Genomic DNA, 15,037 nt, shown 5'->3' on the forward strand with positions numbered 1-15,037 from the left:
CGGAGGTGGTTCAAGCACCTACATTGAACACCTTCAAGAGTAAATTGGATGCTTATCTTGCTGGGATCCTATGACCCCAGCTGACTTCCTGCTCTTTGGGCAGGGGGCTGGACTCGATGATCTCCCGAGGTCCCTTCCAGCCGTAATGTCTATGAAATCTATGAAATAACACACAGTCTTTGGTAAACACAAGGCACCTAGCACTTCCAAACCTACAGTATGCTACAAGAAAATAATGGGAGTCATGAGGGCACAAATGCCTTGAGCTGGGCCTAGGAAGTGGATTGTTAACCTACAGAGAAATGGGAAAACAGCCCCACAAGGCCATGCTAGTCTGTACTGGTGGAAATGTCTTACTGACTCCAAATCAAGTGACTGATTTGACACTGTGCTTGTGAGCAAGACCTCCCAGGCAGGTATTTCAAGATTTTCCAGTGCTACTAGCACTGCAGCTTCTCTCTCACCTTTTGCCTTCAGGAGAGGGCCAAACACACCACACTGGGAACCCAGTAATGTATTTAGGAAACGTTTTCTTGTGCTCTACAAGCAACCAGGAGTCCTGAAGTACTGCATGAATACAACAAGATGCAAGTGTAACAAGGTTTGCAAGCAGATTAAAAACTCAAAGGAGGAAGATGAACAAATAAGGGAAGAACTTTTTTCGATTTAGGTCACTACTACCAAGCTAAATGCTCTGCATTTACAAGGTCACACAGAGTAATGATAGATGTGGAAAAAAAAAAAAAGAGCACTTTACTGGATGAGGAATCACATTAAGCTGACCTGGCTCTCCAGTGTCTACATAGCCCATGCGCTTCAGCAGAACTTTTTAGTGCTCTTTTCAATCAGCTATTAGATGAAAGCACCAAAAAGCCCCACTGAAGCACATGAGCTATACAGACACTGGGCAAGCCAGGTCCAACTGAAGTGATTCCTCTTCTGGGCATGTGCTGTGCTTGGTGCGGAGGCACGCCGAGTTGAAAGTGAAGTGCTGTTTTTCCTCCACTCGTCATGTCTGTAAATACCCATAGTTCATAGATACTAAGGTCAGAAGAGACCTCAACAGATGATCGAGTCCAACCCCCTGCCTAGGCAGGAAAGAGTGCTGGGGTCAGATGACCCCAACCAGATGCCTGTCCAGCCTTCTCTTAAAGACCCCCAAGGTAGGGGAGAGCTCCACCTCTCTTGGAAGCCCATTCCAAATTTTGGCCACCCTCACCATGAAGAAGCTCTATCCGATATCTAGCCTAAAGCTGCTCTCTGTCAGTTTGTGACCATTGTTCCTTGTTACTCCAAGAGGCGCCCTGGTGAAGAAAGCATCTCCAATCTCTTGCTACAACCCCCTAATGAATTTGTAGGCGGCCACAAGATCACCTCTCAGCCTTCTCTTGTGGAGGCTGAAGTGGTCCAGGTCCCTCAGTGTCTCCTCACAGGGCTTATCTTGTAAGCCCCTGACCATACGAGTGGCCTTCCTCTAGACCCTCTCAAGTCTTATCAACATCGTTCTTGAAATACGTTGCCTTGAAGTACGGCGCTCCAACATCCCTTTCCATTCTTTGCAATCTAAGCTAACGCAAGTTGGCAATAATCAAATTCACCCCAAGAACTGGGATACTGCAAGCTCATCACCCCAATGCAAAACCACTCCAATGCTTGACTTCTCCCCAGTACCTTGTCCCCTGTCCCTCCTTCCCTGCCCCCAACCACTTACTCTAGCTTCAGCCTCTGAAACCCATCCTCTCCACCAGTGAAGCCAAACAGTTTTCTTCTGTCAAGCTACTTATCACATACAATGTTGCACTATGTTGAAGTATCCTTTCAATCCCTTTTATGGGAGCCAACACTACAAGCCTCTACTTCAAGAACTCCTGTGTATCCCAGCATACTGGCATAAACTGCTTCAAGATAGCCAGAATTTATCAAGTACTTTCTGAAAAGAGCTCCATTTCTCAATTCTAATCCAGTCTAAAAGTTGATCTTGTCCTTTAACCTCAAGAGCTTTTCTTCTCTGATATTCACTTCACAATGTATTTTATAAAGGAGTAAATCATATACCCCCTTAACTTTCATTTTGCTAAGTTAAACAAGTCTAGATCTTTACATCATCCTATTTTACATCATCCTATGATAGGAGATTATAAGGATATGAAAAACCTATCAGACCTTCTCTGTACCTGTTCCAATTTCAATTAACCCTTTTAGAACCCAGGTGACTGGAACTGTTCAAAATATTCTAAATGAGTCTCACCACTGCCTTGTATAATGCTGCTTCTATTTCTTCTACTACAATCCCGTGCCATGAGCTGCCATCCATATTTCCCTCTTCTTCTATCCCTCAAATCGATTAATTCTCCATATATTATTTCACTTAATATAGAAGATTAAGAACTTTGCTGAAGGAGGGACAGGGACAGCTTCAAGTAGAGCTTAAAAGGAAATCTGGAACTGACAAGATTCTTCTGCAAGTCTGTAGAGCAGTTTCCAGAATCAAATCTAGTTCCAACCTCAGGAACTAAAGAAAAAAGATGAGAAGTTTTCCAAGCTCAAGACTGCTGCTAGTTGTCATTAATTCACTCGAGGAAAAGAATAGTGCCTATGGAAAAGGTTCCTTTACTTTCCATCCCTGCTGTGCTCAAAAGCTTGCAAACAATGCCAGCCAATAACAAATTCAGTTTCTATCATAGGGATTTTCCCCCCTCTTTCAAACAGAAATGAAACAGTTTGGATAAAAAGGAAAAACTTATCTTTTTACTTCTGTCACTTTTTACTTCAGAATAAAAATGGGTTTCAAGAATAGCACAAGATGTTTAAACTTGCTTCCTTATACAATAGTGAGAAAGGATCAAGAAATGAGCCAAGGTTTTTGACAGTTCTATTTAAAAATATGATTCAATCAATGCTAAGGTAAAGCCTTTTCATGACACTGTGATGGGAAGATACAAAATGCATCTTAAATTAAATTTTCCCTTCAATACACAAACTACTGATTGAACAAGAATACTGAATATGAACACTTAACACTGGTAGTTATTTTAGCTAATTGTTCTACTTGTCTTTTTTAATTAATATTTTAAATCTCTATTCAATGCCACACCTTCCTACTGCACTATTTAGAAGTTGTAAAAAAAGTGTAGAACATTTTATATTAGTAAGAGGCTATTGCAAGTAATATAAGAAGTCACTTTTCTTAAGTGTATAATATTGGTAAAGGGCAGCAGATATTATAAAAGGATACTTTCAAAAGACTGCTTCCTTTTGCCATTCGAACCAGGAGTTGCAAAAAGACACATAAAAGGAAATGCCAAGGTCATATATTAGACAACTGGCTTTCAGTAAGGTTACAGGTGAAAAAAAAATTATGATGGGCACATTAAAAAAAGCTGTTTTCTTATGAGCCTTAGATTAGGTCAAGGACACCAAAATGCAACAATTTTCAACAGGTGAACTACAAGAGTAAGTGGAAAAAAATAAGTAAAGTATGATAAAGACGACAAACTTAAAATTCTTATAAAAAAGCAATTTCTATTCAACTTCTCTGAATGACTTCAGTACAAACCAACATGACTGTAAAAAGTATATTATTAGAATATATATCCAAGTTTATATGAAAGATCAGAACTCTCCTAAGACTCCTAACAGTTTGCTCAAGTGCAAAGCTGCCTCTGTATCAGTTTGTCGTGTCCCCCAGTAAGTGAAGCCGCACATATTCACCTAGCACAGTGGTGCTCAAGGTTTGGCCTTGTGTACCAGGATTGGGTCCTGTCCCTATGCACTAGAATCAGGCCACACCCAATATGGCATGCAGGGCCACAGCCTGTGGGGCTCCGCAGGGACCAGTGAGAGGGGGTTGAGCACCCCAGTCAAGCAGAACAAAGAGTTGATAGATATATTCTCCCTCTGGCCAAAAGGAGGCTCTTTATCTGAGGTGCATGTATAGCAAAAAAAGCTTTAGACTGTGCTCTGTTATAAAGGTAACAGAATATTCATATAAGAACATGGAGATATGAATTCTTCTGTTCATTCACAAATCATTTGTTTTCCTATGAAATGCAATAAAAAAACCATGGACTATGCTCTTAAATGCACATGAAATAGCCTGAAAGTCTAAATCAGTAGCATGTATTTGGAATTTTTTTTATTTGGCGATAGGAAAAATTAAGTTGGCAATGACTACTCCATTCTGAAACTGGACATTCAGATGTAATTTTGACTACTGGATAAGTGCAAAGACTGACTGGATGCAGATCCAATCACCCTCTAAACTTATGCAGATCCAGTTTGTTTCCAGTCCCTAGTACAGAAACCTGCTGAATTCAAGCACTGTTACCTGGTTTCTGCACTTCTATGTCTTCCAGGTCCTTGTTTAATAGGTTTGACATTTCTAAAGTATTTAACTCTTCCAAGGTGCTTTCTTTCTCTTGATTCTTAATGATCTCTTCATCTTCAGTATGAGATTCAGATTCTTCTGACTCAAGGAAAATCTGACCAGCTACCACTGGGGTTCCAGTGGAGTGGTCCTTCACTTGCTCTTCTGAAGATAAGGAAGTCTAAAGAAGGATAGATAGCAGAATTTGAGAGAGAGAGAAAGAAGACAACTAACCCTATCACCAAATACCACTATTTACTATTCATTTTCTGCCCTTTTGTGCTCTCAAAAGAGTTAACAAATTACTAGTACATTACTTGTGACAGTGGAGGTTTAAAAATATATTAAAATCACAAACTCATTAGATCTTACGTACCACTTACTATTAATTTCTTAACAATCCCCTCAAAATATCCTCGCTCCACCACACACTCCTACCACCACTGTATCCATCCACTAGTAACATTACTCAAGTATTCTTCTTTTATGCACATATGTACATGCAAGTTGACCCAGAAAAATATAACTCATTTGTACTGTTTCAGAATGAAATGTTTAAAAGCTAAAGCATTCTAAAACTCTGTGAATGTCACAGGAAGAAAAGATAACAAAAGTCACAGGAAAGTCCTGCTGAAGAAGATAAAACTGTTCTCATCCTCTACAACCAGTTTTAAACCCTTAGGTCTTATATCTTCCATCTTAATTCTAACAGGCTTTTCTGTTATATCTGTGCAAAAGTTTTATAAACAATTTTCTAAGAACAAATCAAATGGGATGCTCACCTTTGATTCCAATGGCTCATCCTGACTTCCATCTTCATCTAGAAAGAATTTTAAAAGTTAGTTCAGAAACACATTTCATTATGGAATTTCCTCGCAACAGAAAAGAACGTATTTGGTTAGTATAGCATTATTCTGTGACATACAACTCTAAGTTACTAACTCACCTATGAAAACTTATAGTTAGAACTATCCAGAAGTAGCCTGTTTAGACTACCAACCAGTAAAGGTATCAAGCTATGAAAACGCCACAATACTGATCAAGGAAGCCAGGTTAGTACTTTTCTGCTTAAATACAACTTGTTAAAGAAATGCCAGTTCAGTCTACTTAGTTAGCTTATTCCAAGTTCTGGGGTAGAGACTAAAGTTGTTCACCTAGAACAGGGACAAGCAATTATTTTGGGCGGAGGGCTGTTCACTGAGTTTTGGCAAGCCATCGAGGGCCACATGACAGGCAGCCAGGGGCAGATAACTGTTAATTTTCTAAATTTTTTAGGGGCCCCGCAGGCCGGATAGAGTGGCCTGGTGGGCTGCATCTGGCCCGCAGACTGCATTTTGCCCACCCCTGACCTAGAACAATGTGTAATTATCAAATCAGATGCAAAACTGGCCTTCATTTATTTAATTTATATGTCACCCTTCCCAACAAAGACTTAGAATGGCTTATAAAAAAAGAGAACAGAACAACATTAAAAGCAGGTGCAATACTAATATAAAACAACCCTCCTAAACAATATTTCAGCTTAGCTTTGTTTGCCAGATGCCTGCCTAAATGGGAAAGGTCTCATAAAGCTTCTGAAAAAGCCCAAACTTTGGAAATGGAACCAATTTCAGCCCGTTCGGCCATGGCAAGAAGAAGGTCTTAGGTTAGACTAAGTTGGAGGAAAGAGAAGGAAGTCTAGAGAACAGTCAGTTGATCAGGTTTTGCTTGTTACTGTGATTTCAGCTGAAATTGCTGAAATTTCACTAATCCATTTTGCAGCTTCACTTTTCTTCTGTAAATTTCTGCAGTTCTCATTTAAATTTTCCTTAGGTCCAATATTGCTACTGTATCTATGACCCTACTTTAAACAACTGCCTTAGTATTTGCACTGGTCTATTTGAACAAGTCTTATAGTTGTCAAATGTAAAGCGTGACCTTCCCCAAGGATGATTCGAAGATATCCGAACATGGATTGCATCATATCTAAGCATAACATACATCTTTGCTTTAAAGGTTTTTAAAAGGCTTCTTCCCTAATACAACAGGACAGCAATTTTTTTAAAGCATTAAAAAGATTAACTTAACAAAAGTAAATCTGAACAGTTAGGATGGTGGTTCCCAAGACACCCCTCATTAAACTCAAAGCTCCTCCTGAAAAAATGCCAGCTCTTACTTTTCATTTGTTTTTGACCATGGAAAAAATAATGAAGCAAATTTTTTATTGCAAAGAACCCAGAAACACCATGACAGGTCAGAATATTGTGGACAGTATGGATTCTTACTTGAAATCTATGGGTCTATCATGTGAACCATGTGTAGATATTTGCACATCTAACAGTGCTAATATTTTGTGGTCACAGTCAGAACCTCCTACTTTTAGTTTAGTGCCACCTCCTGTCATGCAAGGTGACTATCAGTGTTTGCTCGTGAACCGTCAAGAACAATGCCTACAATTGCAGTAGCAAACTATGAAGTTAAAGAGTAAAAAAAAGGAACAAAGATAGCTACATTAAGAAAAAAAGGACTAATGCTTTTCTACTTGAAGAATCACACATATAGGAATTACTTCTCCCACTTTCAGGACAGCACCTTGGGAGCGACAGATATTATAACAGCATTCACAATTCTAACTGCTCAACAATTTAAGGAACAGAATGAAAAAATCACCCTAGAACAGTGGTGCTCAACCTTTCTGCCTTGCAGACTAGGTGGGTCCTGTCCAGTCTGTCCACAGGCTGGATCTGGCCAGTGGGCCCAATTTGGTGCAGGGTGGGTCTAGCAGGGTCTGCTCCAGCTGCACAGAAGGGGGCAGAGAACATCTTGGCTCTGACCCAGTTATGTGGAAGAAGGGGGCCTTGCCTAGCCCCAATCTGGCCCTGCAGGGGGAAACGGGCATGGCCTGGAGTCCCCACCCAGCCCCGCAAAGCTTGGGAATATGGCAGCAGAAGAGCAATGACAATATTAATTGCCAGGGCTTCCCTGCCACCAAATTTCCTGATGTCTGGGGAGCCCCACGGACTGGATGCCAAGGCTCTGTAGACAGGATTTGGCCTGTGGCCTGGGGTTAAGCACCCCTGTCTTCAGATTATTTGAAATGTAGGATAAATTAGGAAGCAGAACGTAATTAGGGACTAGAATTTAGGATTGAGCTGGCCAACTTAAGCCCTTGGGGGTCACATGCCCTGGAGATGCACCTTCAGGGGCTGCACCAGGGCTGCTGCACCAGGGCCACATGAGGGTTGCATGCATGGATCATTGAGTTGTGGATGCTCCTTTCACCACTACACTTGGCACCACCCCCCTACCCCCCAAAGGCACCAACCAACATGTGGGCATGATTCCACAACCCCCCCCTCCCCCCCGACATTCCCATGAATGGCCCCAGACTCACCCCTAGCTCCCTGTGCTGCACCACATCTCTACACTGCCTGCAGCAAAGGCAGAAAGCAACAGCTAGAGCGGGGACAGGGATCATGGAGTAATGAGGGGGGTGGTAGATAGCAGGAGCCTAGGGATTGCAACTTGACCACTCACAAGGCGTGTGGGCCACCAGCTGGACAGCCTTGGTTGCACGTTAAAATCTTATTTGAGAGTGACATCATCGCCTATCCCAAAAACAAACCTGCAGATGAGCAGCTGAAAAAAGTCAGACCCCCATCCTGAGTATATTAACCTGCATGCTTGTGGTCAAGTCACTTACCCCCTATTCCAGAAGTGCAAGAAACTGACACAGTTAGACACAGAATACTATGACCATCATGAACTTCTATTACTGTTTGCAAAGAGCTAATTGTATCATTACGCTTGTTACAAGCATCAAAGAATAACTGTTCTAACTGATTATGGCATCTACCTTAGATCTCATCTGGACTTGCACTATAACAAATTCATGTCAGCCAGTGTGATTGTTAATATAGCTCTTTTTTCCCCAAATATTATGAATGGTTTCTTATGCCATGATATATCTTTCCAGTTAGCAATAAGCTGCACAAAAAAAGGTTGTATGTAAAGCTAAATACCAGTGGAGTATATTTTCTCTCTTGTATATTAGAGAGTGTTTGTATATATATGTGTGGATGTAATATACATTCTCAGTCTCTTGCATATCCTTTTTGTATAACATATTATATACACATATATATCTTTTTCTTTGCCAATCCTTCACAGCCTAGGATGATTGTCTTTCATGAATATCTTATTTGTGGGTCCAAAGATGGCTGATGAAGCTGATCCAGGATTGACAGACTGCTCCGGCTCCGGCATGTGTTTCTGTGTGGGGTGGATGGCTCTAGATTCTTGACTTGGTCTGTGATGCACTGCTTCCACCACTCCTGCTTTTCTGTCTCCTGTTGCTATTGTAAGGTTTCAGAGTACTAGGATCCTTGCAGCAGATTCTTCCTACAATTGGGGCGGTCCTGGACAATAGCCTCCCATGAGTTGATGTTGCATTTTTTTCCAGTTGGCCTTGAGGATGTCCTTGAAGCACTTCCTCTGCTCTTCTCTTGAGCACGTGCTTCGACTGAGCTGGGAGAATAAAACTTGCTTTAGGAGTCTTGAGTCAGGTATCCAGATGACGTAGTCGGGCCAGCAAAGTTGATGTCAGATGATCATCACCTCGATGTTTATGGTCTTTGCTTGCAAAAGGACGCTAATGTTGGAGCATCTGTCTTCCCACTGGATTTGAAGGATTTTCTGCAGGCAGCACATAGTACTTCTTCATGAAATGTCTCCTGTATGTTTGTCTGCGCCTCGGCTCTGTACAGTAAGGTGGAGATCACAACCGCTTGATAAACCATGAGCTTGATTTCAGATCTGATGTTGTGATTACTGGACACCTGTTTCCTCAGGCTGCACTTGCACGTTTGAGGGGATGCTGATTTTCGTCATCGATGTCGGCCTTCTGTGAAAGACAGCTTCTGAAGTACAGGAAATAAGATGTTCTCCAGAGTCTCACCATAGATCTGAATTACCTGAGTTGGGGATTGCTCATTAAGAGCTTGCTGATGGAGGACTTTCATTTTCTGACTATTAAGTGTAGTCCCATTTTCTTGTATGCCTTGGTAAAGATGTCGATGATTGCCTGACAGTCTGCTGCCAAGCGAACACAGACTACAGCATCATCAGCATACAGGAACTTGATGATTGGGGTGGTTTTGGTTTTGGCTTGGGAGTCAGCTAAGATTAACACCCATTCAGTAGTTCAGCTCCACTCCAACTGGAAGCTTATTGGTGGTCAGATGTAGCATCATGGTCAAGAACATTGAGAAGAATGTATGCATGCACATAGATATAACCACATACACACCCAAACACACATGTGTATACGCACACATGCATGTGTAAGTATGTACATGAGGTATGTGGGAGGGAAAGAGGTATATATATAGGTATCTATCCATCTATATATAGGCAGTTTCATAATAATTACATATTCATTTGGGGAAACAAAAAGTAGAAAATTAAGCTGGTAAAAGTAAAAGGCATCCTACCGGCAATATAAAGAAAACCAATTAAGTATTCAGCTTTACTGTTGAGACAAAAAGCAACCAGCTTCTTTCACCCCTATTGCATCACGTAGCATCTCTCCAAAGGAATCAACTCTATAATAAAACGATGCAGGTAAGAGGCAGCTGACAGGCTGTACATAAAATGCTCTTTCACCCACAGAGCAATAAAACAGCACACAAAAAAAGAAAGCATAATATGTTTAGTACTTGCTGGCTCAAACAATTTTACCTTTAAAAGTTAAGTAGACTGGATTGCAGTGATACCGGTTAATGGGGGCTCATTTACATCTTTTCTATTCTTAACACAGAACTCTTGGTCAATATGTATACACTACAGTTTCAAGCATACCTACTTCGAGAGATCACCAAGAACGTCGTATTCTATAAATGTTAATAAAGATCTGTACGTGGGATGCTGTAGGTAGGCAAAGAGGGAATATAATCATCAAGGCTTGATCAGCGAATAGAAGCAAATAGATTATGTTTATGTACTGGCCTAATAGCGATGAGATCTGATCATTTAATTTGCTTTTCCAAATGCAAAACTTAGGTCAGGGAAGAGAGACAGTTACCATTTCTTGTTGGATATGTTAATACGATGGCCTAGTACTATAAATACTTCCTGAACAGGTCATCTGGAACTTAAATTCTGCTATTCATTAAACAAACTAGGAGAATAGGACAAATTATTAATTATTATTATTATGAGCAGATACATCTCCAGGAACAAGTAGTGGATAAGAGGTTTCTACCACTTTGTGAGAGGAGTCAGAGTTTAGGAAAAAGAGCTATGCAATGTACAAAGACGTGAACAGAGACCACTATCAGGGAAACAAAGTCTGTTGGCCCCAAAGAGGAATGGCAAGTTCACCTTGCAGGATGAAAATGAACAACTCAGAGATCTATATGCAAAAGTTGCAGAGCTGTCATTAGCCGAGGAGAAATACTACTAGTTTTAGTCTAAAAACAACTAACTAAGATGCTGCTTTACCATATTTTAAGTTTAGGATATAAAATCACGCAATACATAACCAATCCACAGAGCATCTGTGCAGAGAATTCTGTGTTTTGATTAAGACAGAACAATTCCCTCATGTTTTCCTTTAATTTGAAAAAAATACGAACTTTACTTTTATTTAAAAAAGAAGGATAAACAAATGTAAAAACCCTGAAATTGCTTCATTATATGAATACTTCAGCTAACACCAAATTTACACAGGAAAGACATTTATTCAATAGGCAGTTTCTTGAAATCTAGTACAAAACACCATTCTGATTACAGTTACATACAAGGAATGCAGTCCTTCCTTTTTCATATCCTTGTAACAAGGTATTTAGCAGAATTTGCAGATTTGTTGAAATCTGACAGGTCGCATATGGCCTTGACTTTGCAACCTCTGGGCTGTCAACCGTGTGCCTTAGCTCCTGTGCCACCCCAACCACCCAGGTATGCAGTGACCCAAGCAAAGAACCAGGAGTCAAGAGTTACTCAACAACATTATTTTCAAAAAGTTTTCCTACTTGGTGTTTTGCTCCATATCTATTACATTAGTCCACAGCAAATATTTTAGTCAACCAGTATTTTGGTAACTACAGAAACAAAATGTAACAATTCTCATACTGAAGAACAAGATTCCCTTCAAAACTCCTTCCCACTGCTGAATGAATTCTTCCAAAGCTTCCTCTTCACAACAGTTCCTTTCTAGAAACAGAAATCTGCATCTTAGGCCACTAAAAAGGAAATTTAAGAAAATAGTTTTAATTAATCTCTACTCCTGAAGATTTTCTTTGCACACGTCCACTTGGCACTCTTACCCACATTTCAAGTGTTCATACTTGTTGCGCTTCTGGCTTTAGTAAGATCTCCCAGTTAAGGGAAAACAACAGACCCCTTCAGGAGAATCTGGTAGCTTACCAAAGCTCATGCCTTTCTGAAAAAAATATTTTATAAGGTGCTAGTTTACAAGGTGACATCCTGCCCCCTTTTCTGCTTGCCCACTTAAATCAGAAAGGAACGCATACCAGGATAGGCGCAACAAACAGTCAGAAAGGATAGAAAAATCTATTTCCCCCCTTCTCAACCATAAAAATAAAAGCAATCCCAGAATAATTCTCATCCACAAACACCAGTGCAAGTCAGAGCCACCAGGTCAAACTAGCATTCACATTTTTTTTAATTATTAGAAATATCCCCACAAAAGTTAATGCATTAATACCACAGGAGTTGGTTTTGAGATTTTAGAGGAAGTAGATCAAAGCATTTATGAAGATGCAAAGATCCCAGAACACCTTACTATACAACTGCAATAACTCAAATTGGTAACATAACACAGAGAAACCTGTACTGTGTACAATATTTCTATAACCCTATGGTTGTACTAAGCCTTCCTACTTAAGAATTAGATTTCCTCCACCACTTCTCATACCTTGCACCCCATTGTTTCTATCAAAATATTGTTCAGATATGAAAAACTGGAACTAAAGGCCAATTGAAGTATTTTAGGTGGCATTACTAAACTCAATATGGGATTAGTATTAGTGTCACTATTATCTGGGAATGGAAGCATTAGCAGTCGATCAGCAACATCTATTTCTGAATTATTTCTGATTCCCAAAACATGAAGATAACAAAACAAAAGCTTTTCATTAGGGTATAGTGGGTTTTTTTGACCAAACATTTATTTTACATATCGGACTGTACCTTATAGAAACCAAAGTCACTAAAGTTGGGCAATATTTGGAATAATCTTTTTATAAATTCACCAACTGTCTGGGTTTTTTTTAATTCTAGTTTGAATAGAGATTAAAAACCCTGTCTTTACAATGCTGCTGCGTGATCATCCAGTATAGGTAGAAGACTCACAAAAACCCAACTGTAAATTCAAGTAACAAGTGGTGGTTAGCAAACCCCCACCAAAATGGTCAGATGTACATACCAAGAAATGCTTTACTCATCTTATCAGAATCATCTCGATTTTCTCTCACCAGTGAGCTAGCTAACCCTCATCTGAAACATTTACCAAGCACATATACACAGTTAACACCTATAAACAGGAGGTGTAAACTCATCCTTTGCAGACCCACATTTGTTTTTAATCAGGAACCGTAAGAAAGTCTGACAGAGATTAAAAATTAGAGCAAAAACTTAAATTTAAAAAGCTCTATTTGAAAAATGACTAGGGCAAAGATGGTATTTGATAAGCTCTGCTTCCCCAAAGGACATGTATCAAAAACCTTTTAAACCATCAGCTGGATGACTGGACTAAGAATGTAGGATTTTCTTAAGGATTCTTGCAAATAGTTTACCTACATCTGATATGATTTAGAATTAGTCTCCAGAAATCAAACTGGGAAACCTACTTCAAAAGAAGAACTGGGTGAGTATCTAAAACTAAGACTTCTGGTTTACTTGAGCCCCTACCAGAGACAGCTCTGAGTAGCTAGAGCTAATTAACAGAGCCATTATTGTATAGGAAAAAGCCAGGGGCAAGACCTGCAGATCTTCCTGGATGTCAAAAAATCACTACAGGACATTTCATTCTTGACGACTACTCCAGTTTTTAGTCAAACCCCTTAGCAACAGCTATTCCCCAAACAGCCCGTGTTGCATGCTTGTACATCTCTTAGACACCAGCAAATGATCATTTGGTGTCAGAGCTCCATGTGTGGAGTGGGGGCAGGATGCTGCTCTGGAATACCCTAGGGCATAGGCCATATACAGCAGCTAGGGTGCTACGGAGGCGCGCGGGCTTAAGCAGCCTCCTGCCCCCACTCCACACATGGCTGGGGAGGCTCCAGTCTCCACACTTCTATTCCAGTGCCTCAGGACACAAACTCTATCAAATAAGCTTCTGGGGGACAGAGATCAGAGCAGCTCTTGGGAAAGAGGGCAGGGCTTAATTTGTGACACGCCTGGCAAAAACACTGGCCACCACTGCTGGAAAGTATGCAACATCCCCCAAGAGCACTGCTGGGCACGTGTGATAGAGCGCTGTGCCACACACCGATTAGCGTGTGCCCAGTGGTGACACACCCAGCCCCGGGGCACGTTTGTTGGAGCTGAACCATGTCCCGAGCAAGGGAGCTGCTCTTCATGGGCTGCCAGCTTCCCTTGCTTTACCTGCAGCAGGTGGGGGAGCTGGGCCTGTGGTGTGCCAGGCCTACCTAGAGCTCGCTATGTACAGGACACTTTGAACAGGGATGATCCTGCCTCGGGCAGGGGGCTGGACCTCTGCAGGTCCCTCTCAGCCCTATTTCTCTGCGACTCCAGCAGAGATGCACCCTACTGTTTCTGAACACAAAACACGGCTTTTCTTCAGCGCTCATCTCAACTCCCAGCAGTTCGGCCGAGAAGCTGCCCTGCCACTACCAGAAGCGGAGCCCTGCAAGGAGCGGACAGCTGCCCACCAAATAACCCACCAGCCAACCGCGTGCCCAGCCGAGGGAGCGGAGGGGAGAAGCGGATGCGGCCCTTCCCCTGCGCACGCCACCAGCAGCTGCGCCGGGCTCGACGGCTGCTCGCAGCCTTCCGCCGAGGCGCGTATCGGCCCCACAGGACCCCGCGCAGCCCGCGGCCGGAGCCGCTCTGGGCCCCCGGCCCCGGTGGCGTGGGGCAGACAGCGTCCCCCTCCCCTCCGACGGCGGCTCCTCCCACCGGCAGCGCTCGCAGGCCCGGCCCTGCCAAGGAGACGCAAGCCCACCCGGCCCGCACTGACCGGTGGCGGCCAGGCCGCAGCCCAGCAGCGCCGCGACGCACAGCAGCGCACCCAGCCGCGCCCGCCGCTCCATCCCGCCGGGCTCCTAGAGGCGACGCGGCCGCCGAGCAGCCGAGATCCGGCTTCCTTGCCCCGCCCCCTCTGTCCCCGCGGCCAATCACGCAGCACCCGGTCGGAGACAACAACCAATGAGCGCGGGGCTATCGCAACATGGAGAGCCCATTGGCCAATGCCTTCTCCGACATGGCCCACTCTGATTGGCTGGCGACGCTCCATGCGCGTGGAACGCCTGTTCCTCGCCCAATGGGGTCTCAAGACAGAAACACCTCGCACGACAGCTCCGGCTCCGCGAGATCGCGCTCGGACTCCAGTGCCCACAATGCATCGCGGGACTCGTCTCCTCACGGGGGCAGCTCCAGGGGCAGGGCCTGGCGGCCGCCTACATTACCCAGCATGCCCCGGGTCGA

The 15,037-nt window shown here is 42.6% G+C and overlaps 1 protein-coding gene across 1 annotated transcript in view; it reads right to left on the reverse strand.

Moving 5' to 3' along the window:
- SEL1L (SEL1L ERAD E3 ligase adaptor subunit) overlaps positions 1-14,698 on the reverse strand; it is a 55,611-nt gene extending 40,913 nt beyond the window's left edge. The window contains exons 1-3 of the mRNA XM_019552261.1: positions 14,571-14,698; positions 5,149-5,186; positions 4,328-4,547 (exon numbers count right to left, since the gene is read on the reverse strand). Of these exons, the coding sequence (XP_019407806.1) occupies positions 4,328-4,547; positions 5,149-5,186; positions 14,571-14,643 (331 nt within the window). The 5' untranslated portion in view covers positions 14,644-14,698. The remainder of the gene's footprint in view (positions 1-4,327; positions 4,548-5,148; positions 5,187-14,570) is intronic.
- Positions 14,699-15,037: the final 339 nt, after the last annotated feature.

The sequence above is a fragment of the Crocodylus porosus genome, unplaced genomic scaffold (assembly GCF_001723895.1).
Source record: "Crocodylus porosus isolate Cpor-Errol unplaced genomic scaffold, CroPor_comp1, whole genome shotgun sequence".
Classification (NCBI taxonomy): Eukaryota; Metazoa; Chordata; order Crocodylia; family Crocodylidae; genus Crocodylus; species Crocodylus porosus.